This window comes from Borostomias antarcticus (genome assembly GCF_949987555.1).
Source record: "Borostomias antarcticus genome assembly, chromosome: 9".
In the NCBI taxonomy this organism is placed as follows: domain Eukaryota; kingdom Metazoa; phylum Chordata; class Actinopteri; order Stomiiformes; family Stomiidae; genus Borostomias; species Borostomias antarcticus.
Genome location: NC_140242.1, coordinates 20,679,513 through 20,692,012, shown reverse-complemented (window position 1 = coordinate 20,692,012; position 12,500 = coordinate 20,679,513). Strand labels below are relative to the sequence as shown.

Here is a 12,500-nt window from a genome sequence, read left to right as displayed (position 1 = left end):
GTGTGTGTGTGTGTGTGTGTGTGTGTGTGTGTGTGTGTGTGTGTGAGCTGAAAGACCACTGGGGCTTAACGGATGGCTGGTTATCTCCTCGTCTGATCTGGCATCGCTGAGGCCGCTCGCCGCCACGGACGCTGAACACGCCGCACGGCAGATCCTTATCTCCTCCCACTTCCTTATCACACTGTCCTTCATGTTGGATAGTCAAATAGGGAAAACACTGTTGTGTGTATATGTGTGTGTGTGTGTGTGTGTGTGCGCGAGGCGTTCAAGAGGAGAGGTGAGACCTGGCGTCCCACGCGGCTCTTGAAAACATCCGTCCGCTCCCTCGACACACACACACACAAAAACACAAAGGATAAACAAAAATATACAGTATGCGCCCCACGCAATCTGATCCTGGCTTTCGCCGTGCGCCTGACAATGCTATCTGAGTTAGCGTGCTAGCGGCTCTGCAGTCCTGCTGAGGGAACAGCTATCTCTGTAGGCAGTGGGAGGAAACACTAGATTAAACATGACAGAAACCACACACGCACGCGCACGCGCGCAGGTCTACGCATGGGAGTTGAAGTCAAAGACACACGACTTCCTAATGTTCTCCGTCTCTCTCTCTCCCCCCCCCATGCGCTCACACGGACATGCGTGTAAACACAGAAGAAAGTTAATCGCATGACTCTCTCTCTCTCACACACACGCACTCAAACAAACGTGAGCACGCTATGTTTTCTTTGTTTGTTTACGAGCGTTAGACGCGCGTATCGGGTGTCATAATGACTGCATCCTGATCTTTCGGGGACTGCACCCTTTCGGGGACTGGACTCACTGTTCCGACATACCATTGATCCGACGTCTCACTAGTCCGAAACTTGTTCACCGATCGTCAGACATCCCATTGTTCCGACGGCTCAAGAGTCCGACCGACAATGGGATTTTTCGGACTAGTGAGACGTCGGACTAATAAGATGTCGGAACAATGGTATGGCACCGTTCTTTCTCAGTCTTTAGACAAAATGGAGACCGGCCTTGGCCAGGGGGCATGACAAGAACCCCGCAGACGACCCAGCTACCTGTCTCCGTTTCCCCCGCCGTCTGGGATTGAAGCGCAAAAAAACCAAACAACAACAGTGTGTTAAGCTGTTGGAGAACAGGTTACAGGCGTGTTTGAAAGGGAACGGTGGTGATTAACGCTGACTGACTGGCTATTCACCAGGGTCGTTTTACCGTGAGGTAGCCACGCATCATGAAAGGTGAGGAGGCAAGAGAGAAGGAGAGAGAGAAGGAGAGAGAGGGTGGCAAGGACAGATACAGAGAAAAGAAAGAGAGAGAGAGAGACGTAGGGAGGGGAGACGGGGAGAGGAAAATATATGAGATGCAACTTTATCGTCCGACCAAGGTTGGAAATTTGTCTTTGGTCTCTCGACACAGGCCAATTACACGCTGGTTCATTTGTACCATCCCTGCCTCCCTCCCTCCCCAGGGGGTGCTCTGCTGCTGAGGATCTGGACCAGACACAACTCTCCCCCCCACCACCACCACCACCACAACAACTCTCCCCCACCACCACCACCATCGGCACAACTCTCCCCCCCCCCCACCACCACCGCCAGCCGTTACAACAAAACCTAGGGAAGGTCACCTAGACAGAGTCATTACACACACACACACACACACACACACATACACATCAGACACACACATGCAGACAGACACACACACTCACACAGATACACAGATACACACACAAACAAACACACACACACAGTCTGTCAGAGTCATGGCAGAGAGGATGGGGGGTCAGTTTGAGAGAAGGATGGAAGAAACCACCACAGAGAACGGGGGTCAGTTTGATAGAATGATGGAAGAGACCACCACAGAGAACGGGGGTCAGTTTTATAGAAGGATGGAAGAAACCACTGGAGAGGATGGGGGGGGGGGGGCAGTTTGATAGAAAGACATAAGAAACCACTGCAGAGAACGGGGGTCAGTTTGATAGAAAGACATAAGAAACCACTGCAGAGAACGGTTGTCAGTTTGATAGAAGGATGGAAGAAACCACTGGAGAGGATGGGGGGGGGGGGGCAGTTTGATAGAAGGATGGAAGAAACCACCGCACAGAACGGGGGTCAGTTTGTTAGAAGGATGGAAGAATCCACCAGAGAGAACGGGGGTCAGTTTGATAGAAGGATAGGTGAAAGAAGAGGGTTAAGGAGGAGAGAGGGAGAACAAACAGGAATCCTTGTCTAGACCATCTCATGTTTGCAAATGGCTTTAACCCCCCCCCCCACCCTGCGGCACACGCTTAAAGGCACACTTGGCCCTTCACCCCTCCTCCTCTCCTCCTCCCCCCTCTCTCTCTCTCTCTCTCACCTTTTGTCTGCGCTGGCGAGTCTCTCAGTCATAAATATTCCCGGGACTCGTGTGTGTGTGAAAGGGACCGTGTGTGTGTGTGTGTGTGTGTGTGTGTGTGTGTGTGTGTGTGTGTATCGTCTGGCCGCACTACAGTTAACGAGCCTCAACACTGGCCTCTGGATGAACGTATACGGCGCCATTATGAGCTTGTATAATCACAGACCTGGCTATAGGAGAAGGGAGGGTGATGGCCATGGAATGTGTGTGTGTGTGTGTGTGTGTGTGTGTGTGTGTGTGTGTGTGTGTGTGTGTGTGTGTGTGTGTGTGTGTGTGTGTGTGTGCGTGCGCGTCCACAGTCCTATAATCACAACACAGCGCACGCGCATGCTCAACAGTGCCCCCCTCAGGCAGCGGGAGAGCGACATCCAGTAAGCGCTCATCCCATTTCCTCTGTCTCTCCATCTGTCCTCATCACTCTGCTCTCCCAGTCCACACACACACACACACACACACACACACACACACACACACATGGGGCCCGACACAGCCAAGAAAAACTCACCAGGATCGGGAAGAGCAAAAGGTTCATCGGCCAATCGGGCGCCTCCCCCGCTTCGTCCCTGCTGCGGGACCATTTGGCAGGGGGGAGGTGAGAAAGGCCACAGGTTCCTTCTCTCTTTCTACAGCTCTTCAGTTCTCTCTCTCCCTCCCTCCCTCCCTGGCTCCCTCCCTCGCACGCCCTCCGCGGATACGTGACCGAACTGACCGACCGGAGGGAAAGCGCACAGGTGGGAGAGACGCCGCGGACCAGCGAGGGAGAGGCTTGAAAGTGAATCAACGAGCTGACATCTGGTTTTCTCACCCCCCCCCCCCCCCCCCCCCCACACACACACACACACACACACCATCCCTCCACCCGCTTGTCGCTTTCAACTTTGGTGTCTTTTTAAGGGGGTGTTGGGCGGGGGGGGGGGGGGGGGGGTGAGAGACAGGGTTCGAGAGAGGGAGGGTGCTTCCTGGGGTTACGACCATCACATCTGTTGTCAGTAAAAAAGCCTGCGAGATCTTTCTCTCTCTCTTTCTCTCTCTCTCCGTCCGTCTCTCACCGATTTCCCTTCTCTCCCTCCGTCTCCCCTCTTTTCCTCTCGCAGACACCGGATCCTCCTATCGCTACACGTCTCTCTCTCTCTCTCTTTCTCTGTCTATTTGTGTGGCCCTGCCCGGCAACGGACCGTGGCCACAATGGTGGCTTCTGGCCTAATCCTGCCCCCGACGGCCTGGGCTCTATTATGACCCCTGGCTTCTGGGGGGAAGGGGGGGGGGGCACTGAGGAGAAGAAGAAGAAGAAGAAGAAGAAGAAGAAGAAGAAGAAGAGAGAGTCGCAACAAAGAAGGGTGGAATAAGAGAGGGATAGAGAGGACAGAGACACAGGGGGATGGGATGATGTACTGTTTGACTTTCAATCAGGGGAGCCTATATTTGGGGCGTTGATGGTCGCGGCAGACGGAGGGGACCCAGACGAGGGATAGCGAGAGTTAATCCACCCGCCGGGTTTGCCCCGGCCCCCCGATTAGGCCCTCGGTCGGGCGAGGGGACAAGGTTCTTTATCCGTCGACGGGTGACACCCTATCCCCCTTTCCCCGCTTTCTCTCTCTCTCTCTCTCTCTTTCTCCCCCTTCGACCCCACCTTTCATCTTGTAATCCTGGCCTATGAGATTCTGCTGGGTCTAGCCATAATTACCCCCTCGTCCCTAGGGGCCCAGGCTTTCTCTCTTTCTCTCTCTCTCTCTCTCTCTTTCTTTCTTTCTTTCTCTTGCTTTCCCTTTCTCTCTCCCACCCTCCTTCCCTCCCCGCAGACTTTTCATGGTGGCGATCTTAATCATCGACTTTTCTTCTTGCCGTCGTCGTCGTGGGAGTCCTCGTCCGTTGAACCCTACCTTTCGGGGCGCCGTGCTATAATACGCCAAGACTTCACTTTCCACCCCCGATCCCCCCCCATCCCCCTCGATTCCTCTCTCTTTCTCCCCCGACCCCCCCCCCCCCTCTCTTTCTCCCTCCGTCTCTCGCCCAACCCTCCCAGCCTACTCCCAACTGAGCTACAGCTGATTTACACTGAGCTACAGCTACATCCAATCAATCCTTTTCTCCTCAACGTTCATTTTCCTCCTTTGAGAGGCAGAGACAGAGTCAGGCGGACTCCCTGTTTTTTTGTTGTTGTTGTTGTGTGTGTGTGGGGGGGGGGGGGGGGACATTAGGAAAGAAGGATGGGTAGAGGGACAAAGTAAAGCAGGAAGGATGGATGGAAAGATGGATGGACGGATGGGGGGAGGGTGGAGGGCAAAGGCATTACGACATTTGGTCGCCCTCGTCACTCATTCACGACGGATCTGCATCTCTATACCCCCCCCCACCATCCACACACTCACACACACACTCCCTCCCACCCCTCTTCTCCCCCATTCACAAAAGGGACCCATGGATGTGCCACCCCCCCACCCCCCCATCCCCGTTGGTGCCTGATCCACAAAGGGGGCCTTTGGAGGCCTTCTATGTAATCTCTTAATGAACTGCAGTGGTGAAGAGGGAGCCTTCCTTTTACACAGGGCCATGTAGAGCAGGCCTCTCCTTTGTTTCTCGCGCCCAACTACAAAATGGATTACTACTAGAGAAAGGGGGGGTCGCGGAGAGGAGGGGTTCGTGTGTGTGTGTGGGGGGGGGTCTGTAGTCTTTCTCTGGGAGGGGGGGGGGGGCTCATGCATCTGTGGTAAAGAAGTTGAGCAAAAACTACAATACGGTTGAAATTGACACACTGTGAGGGCCCTGTGTTCGTTTTTTTCGTCTTTTTTCTCCTTTCGACACACACACACCTCACACACACACAGACACACACACACAGAGTGCATAGCCCCAATTTTATTCACTCTCTCAACCTAGCACACAAAGGCTTTAGGCTGGCCTGAAGCATTCACATTCTAACATTCATCCTCACTGAACAGTCCAAAAAGAAGTAAACTAGTCAAACTAAAGGGTTAGGGAGGGTACGTGAGGGAGCTCTGCACAACATATTGCTCGACTTGAGAATAAAGGTGTTTACGGTTAGGTTCTTCTTTGAGAGTTAAATTGATAAGGTATTTTTCGAAAACCGTATGACATTACAGAAGTGTGAACTTATTATTAACTATTTGTCAGTGATGATATCTTAATACGCATTTATGCATAACTTAACAATTAACAATCACCTCAATAAATAGGCTACGTTAACGAATGTGAGATTTGGTTATCACTCAAAATTAATTTAGAGAGTAATGTTTCAAAAGACTGCTAGACAGTCTTATCAAGCGGGCCGGTTTGAACTACAGCATGATTTGTGACTGAAGGACCAATAAAGAAGAAAAATTACGCAGGGCGAGAAGGTGCCTGTCCGCACAATGGTCATGATCAATATGACCACAGAATACCGTCCATGACCATTACCTTTGAACCCGTCACCCAGACAGAACGCGAAGAATGTGCACACACGCTAATTCCGTGGAATGCCCGCAGTCTTTGTGCAGATCTGAGGCCTTACTTGGTTCGAGAGTGGACGCTTTTTGGGGGCCTTTTCTAAAGAGAGAGTTGACATGCCACGTTTGACACACAGCAATTTGAAAGCTTCGCACTTGTTGCTGAAAAATGAAATGACTGAGATATTTCGAAAGCGCAAACGTTTAAAACCACCATATAAAAGGAATTTAAAGCCTAAATTATAGTATAAGCTACCCTTTAAAATAGCCCAAGTAAGTCCGTAGGCCTATGTCAATGTAGCCTATTAATTATCATTATTTGAGCATTGTGGGTTGTTTATAATTCCGAAGAGGCTATGAATGTAGGCTATAGGCTACGTTAAATTAGGTCGTCTACGTGTAGGCCTATAGGCGTATTCTACCACGGCGAAGGTTGCGCTTGGCCTAAAAACAAATGTAGGCTATCTGCCGCCTGTGTGATTCTTTGTGAGCACCGACGTGTTTGCTACTTCTTGTATTCTCATCAATCGTCGCGCGTCCGTGCTACAGCCCCCTCTCAACTCCTCGCCCCTCGAGTATCTGCCAAATGGTAATCTAATGGCCCCCGCTAACCAGCACTACGAGTCGCCTCTCATATGGAGACCGACGTTCATCCCCACTCCTCCACCACACAGACGGAGCGCATGAGGCGAATTCAAATTATATGCGGTAGCTTAGGCCTGGATGTAGGCTACATCGACATTTTGAATACAAAAAAACAACAACAACAAAAACAACGCAACCCGTAATAGTGCGATTATTGGTGTTTAATATTTGTAGATCGCTTAAACTCGTCGATACAAGTCAAGTCCCGCGTCGAAGAACAGACACGTTACTGGCTGCGATCCTTCCGTGGGCAGCGTACAGGCCACAGAGAGATATGTGCATGCAGCGCAGTGAGTGCTCAGAAGGACCGGTCCTACAGCAAACACTATACATCTGCGTATCAATTCCGCCGATGTCCTACGGCATAAACTGTAGGGCCGTCGCCATTACGCACGGGGTTAAATGCGTAACGATGCTATACGTGGCGAGAGCGCACATCCATACGGGTGGGTGATGGACATTGTGAAAAGGCAACAATGGACACCTGTTATCATAATGCCCCTGCCGCTGCCATTTGTTTCTTATTTGCGTGCTGTTAGAAGGATTCAGGGGCTTGCATCCCTGTTCCCGAAGACGGCTTGTTGAATTGAAGCCAACAGTTGAATTGATAAGCGAGTTTGGGTTTGCCGTGACGAAACAGGCACAAAGAGGCGACCCCCCCTCCCTCCCTCCATTGGGGTTTGACCCCCTGGAATTCCTCGTCTGAGTTTGCGATGTTTAATGCATAATTCAACTCTGCGGGCTATTTTCTGTGTGGCTACATTCAATTTTCATGGGTCTGACTTGAGTTAAGGTGGTTGCAAATGAGACCACAAGTTAAAAGGGGGTGCATACCGACCCAATAAAAGTTTTCATATCAGTAGTGTCTATAGGCCTAGTTTAATAATCCATACCACATTTGCCTATTTTTGGTGTAAGTGGATACAAAGGCATATTACCCGGCAGATTTTGACAATGCACATGGTATCATTTAGCCTGTGTGCACTTAGAGGATAGGATACTTTGAAAGTCCAAAACTCAAGAATATTGCAAAAGGACTCACAGAACTGCAAGCTAAGTTATTAAATTAGCAAAACCACAAGGACAGACCATTTCAATAAATGTAAGCTAAATAAAAAATATTATATGAATGTCAACATTGTTTCCCAAGTATTCACCTAGGCCTATAGGCTAACGTCATGAATTTAATGAATGCGCTATAGCCAGTTTAAATCCATTTATATTCAAATGATGAGTGTAGGGGGGGCCAAGACTGTTATTATTCAGAGACTGCGTTAGTCTTCATTCATTTAAATAGTCCATAGTACCGAGTTTAGAAATTTTGTGAAACAATGTATTGTAGGCCGCGGAACTGGTAGCCTAGAATTAATTTCAAAATCCTGTTTGCCATAGTATAGCCTAACCAAACAACCTCCATTGACACAAAATAAGACCACTAACTACCTCGAAGTAGGCTATCTGCTACCACAGAACTAGACCTAAGCTTGTCGTTAGGGAAAAATAAAAATAAGCTCATCATCATCAGCAGAGAGGTTATGAGTAGAAATACGCTAGGATACCACAACGGACACTGCCGCCCCGGCGCCAAACGGACACTCGCTCGCTTAAAATCTCCCAGTAAGAGACGACAAGGAATAATTCCATAGGAATTACTACATTTAGCCTACACGAACAGACCACTGTTTCGATAGACGTAGCTAACACTTATCGGACTTTAATAAATCGTGTCATTTTACCATATTTTACAGGCTACTGAATGAGTGCGGGCGTGCGTCACTTACTTCGTATTTGTTGTGTTCCAATAGATGGACTCCAGAATGAGCGCCCGGGACAGGTTCACCTTGCACGCAATAAACAGAACTCCAAAATAATATCTCCACATCGAGTCTCCCATTATTGCAAGCTCCGTAGAGAGGGTCACAATCCGTTTCAAACTGGTGTATGTCCCAAAAAAAGACGACAGCCGTCCAAGGGAGTGACTGTAGCAATTAATCTCTATATCCCGATCCAAAAGCGGAATAGGGGACGAGGAAACGACGCACAGACCGATCAAATGTAGAGCATCTCCAGAAAGAGACCTGCTCCCGAGTTAGTCTCTTTATTCTAGCTCCTCTCGAATACAAAACCAGAGGCGCACAGCAGTTTCTCATTCAGTGGAGAGCGTGTCGATATTCTCCCTCAGTTTGCCGACTTGCGGGTACATTCCTCTCCTAAGGGCGACCCGTGTCGCCGCCGCCGGTGTCCACTTCCACCAGCGCAATGCAATGTATAAATCCCCCGTTTGTCCGATTCTCGGTAAACCGGCAATGCAGGTACCAATCCAAAGTGCACGAGCTCCTGTCGTATAGCAGCAGAGAGACAGAGAACGGCTCGAGATATTCCCTTTCAGATGATGAGCAAATTGGCTGCAACTGAACTGTGGATGGCAGTAGGGAAATGTGGAAAAAACAATGAAATCGGATGGAAAAAATTAAAATGATCAAATATGAAAATGAAAGAAACCAAATCAACTCGAATGAAAGTTCTCATACTCTGGGTCCCTTTCCGGTGCAAATGAATTGCTGTAGTTGAATCCTGCAAATCCGAATGAAATGCTTGGCGAAAACATAGGGATGCTTGAAAGCTGCGCGAGCCCTGGATAGCAAGTAACTGCAAGTGACTGCGAGACGGAATATTTGGCAGAGCTTGTTTTACAGAGGCTCCGCCCATGTCGCTCCTCATTGGACCAATCTCCGAGAGTCAATAAGAATACTCCAGTCAATCAAGCAGCCTGACAACTGGCTTAGCTGCAAAACAGCGAACGAGTGAAAATGAATTAGGGGAAAATCCAGTTTAATCACATTGTATCGTACCAATAATGCATTGATGTTCAGACAATTTATTCATAACATATCTGGGCTAATTGAAAAAGGTGAAAAGGTTCCATGTCTATTTTGTAGGACAATAAAAGACTCTTGATTTTACCTGGTTTATAGCCTATAGCCTTTGTAAAGGCTATTGACTACTGCAAAACGAAACTATGGGGTAATTTGGCAGCCTCTCAAACTCCTGTTTTTTGATGAATTCCTAGGCTAGGCTATGAAATCGGTCTATTTGCAATCCATATTCAGTAGACCCTAGGCCTATTTGAGTAATCCCAATACCCTAATATGCAAGACTTGTGGACAATGTATTGCACGTGGTTGCATAAGCATACATATCAATTGAGCCAAAACAATAAGGAAATAAGTCTGGGTTTGAGTGAGATGTCCCATATTAGGATCCTCATGGACATACTCAAATGGAAAGCAAGTTTTTCCAAAAGGCAACAGCGCACACTAGCGGAAGAACGCGCCAAGAGACGAATGAGAAAGCTTTTCAGCATTTGAACATTTCTGTTGGTATAGTTTTTTTATTAAGTTCATCAACTCCCTATTTGTTTTTAATTAAATAAACAATAGTATTACATTGAATTAGTTATTATATTTAAGGCTAACACGGGTTAAGTCAAATGACTGACATCTGTCATCAAGTCCAATAGTTAATGTAGGCTATTATTTATTATTATTATTCATAAGTATTATTATAATTATTATAAGAATAATACGTATTGTTATTATTATTATTATTAATAATAATAATAATAATAATAATCATTGTTAGTATGTGTAGCCAGTGGTAGTAGGGCCCTATTAGTAGGCTATTGTTGGTGTGGTTATGTAATAATCTATAGGCCTACAATATTGACAACTTCACCAACCAGATCATTTTTAAGATGTTGGACAATCTTTTGCTAATGTAGGCCTACATAGCCTATAATCCATTTTTTGAGATCTAATTTGGTCCATGGGCGCTGATTTCAAGCCATTCCAATCCACACACGTTTGCAAACTAAATTACGGGTGCAATAAGAGAAGTGAGAAGTTTTCTCACTCTGTAACGGCTTAATTTAATCAGTGCGTATTTAGGAGTGGGATTGTGTATTGCGCTGTTTGTCTTAGGCGATAATCAAAGAGGCGATATGAGGCTTCACACGGGATAGATAATTGGGAGTCAGAGAATGCGGGTTCCGCAGGCAACTGGCAGAAAGCTCGCAGCCAAGTATCCTAGATGTTTATTGGCGTTGAACATTAAATTAGGCTAATTCCAATGAGAGATAAACACTTTAAAAGTACTAGCCATATACAACTTTGCTTGGCTGGTAGCCTATATTGCCTCAGTGTAAGTTAAATAAATTGAATTCACTGCAAGGCCAACATACAGTTAGTGGTAGGAATGGTGGAGCTACTGCCTAAAACGTTTAACCCTCACTGCCGCACAATGGGAAGAAGTGTCATGGAGCTGGATAATATCCTGCCATCGGGAGAGAAGAGGAAGCGACGAGTTCCTTAGTGTTAAAAATACCTCCTCATCTTGCTAGAATAAGCCGTGCGCTCGCAGTACAGGCTCGTGTGCCTTGCATGCGCAAGTCTAGCAAATCAGTCTATTGGGAAAGACAAAAACATCCCAACCCGGGTTTGTGAACCATGCCTGGAACTTGAACATTCAGAAAAAGCCTTTGGAGCAATTGGAGAAAGCTTTGGGAACACAATTTGTAGGCTACATCCAACTGTGTCGGACCAACATTATTAACACTTGAGAATCAAACAAAAATAACAATAATACTAATGATAACGAAAGGCTAATAATAGCAATAAGGATAATAGCCTAATATTAATACTAGGCTACTACTACTACTACTACTACTACTACTACTACTACTAATACTACTACTACTACTACTACTACTAATAATAATAATAATAGGCTACTAATAAGAATAATAAGAATAAGAATAATAACAATACTATTAACAACTATCATTTTTAATGTTAATTATAGGCTAATAATATGCTAATTCAATCCTCAAACTGTTAGCCTACAACAAGGCTACTACAACTAGACCTAATGAAAAAATATCATAATAGCAGAGCAAAAACAAAGATAATAGCCAGATATTGGACACTTCTAATTTACAATATTAAACCATTTTCATTTATTAAGCTATAGACCTACTAATCATTAAAATGATAATATTTTTGTTATCTTAATATATTTATTATCATTGGCCTATTGTTATTAACAGGCCTATAAGCTATATGATCATTGAAATAGCCTATGTTGTTCCATATTTGGGAACTAGGGCTAACTTTCAAACTTCTTGTAAACTTCTAGTCAGAGAAAGATTATTAATGCCTAGCCTATCGAAGATAGTTAGAAAATGTATCAGGTTAAAGATTTAGTGAATTTCAACTTTAAAATTGTATTCTCGTGCGTGCCTTTTATCTTTACACAACTTAGGCCTACAACAGAATAACATTCCTTCATGGCACTTTATTATGAATTTTCTCACTTGAAAGAAACTCAAGCCAGCGGGACCGAGTCTGCACGGGCAGGTCCTGTTCTCTCTGTCAGCGGACAGCTCGACACAGTCCATGTAGGGCCTCATGGTGATCAATGGTCTCCAGCTCTAACCCGCTACCCCCTTTTATTACGGGGGGAATTTACCGGAACCCCTTCCGTTTCATGGTGCGTAGCCTACTGGCTACTAGCGCTATGCTACAATTGTTGTCAATAATAGTTCAGCTATTGATTGCCCTGATAGTCTAATATATCCTCCATGCTTAAGTTCCACGTCAGGTGGCGGTCCCAGTGAGGACATGACGGCTGCCCACAGTTGGGTGCCAGTCTTCCTTTCCAAAGAACACCGCGTGTAATCATGGAGGTTTTGTTGACTTGACATTGATAGATATGACCAAATGATCATGCGGGTAGATAATGGATTCTGCGCCTGCCTGAGTGTGTAATAAGGTGCTGACAAGCCCGAGATGTTGCCAGTAGTTCCATTAAGATATGACCGGACAGGCTCTTATAAGTGACTGAAATGTGTCTTGCGTCATGGCTGTGAGGAGCGATACCTGCGTTAGGTTGAGTGTGAAAAGGATTTATTATAGATCCTTAATTTACATTCAGCAATCAACTGGTCAA

At 46.6% G+C, this 12,500-nt stretch overlaps 1 protein-coding gene across 1 annotated transcript in view; it reads right to left on the bottom strand.

Moving 5' to 3' along the window:
- The window catches only part of efnb2a (ephrin-B2a), a gene marked incomplete at both ends in the record, with an annotated part of 22,895 nt that extends 14,507 nt beyond the window's left edge, over nt 1-8,388 (bottom strand). The window contains one exon of the mRNA XM_084443583.1: nt 8,276-8,388. Within this exon, the coding sequence (XP_084299709.1) occupies nt 8,276-8,388 (113 nt within the window). The remainder of the gene's footprint in view (nt 1-8,275) is intronic.
- Nucleotides 8,389-12,500: the final 4,112 nt, after the last annotated feature.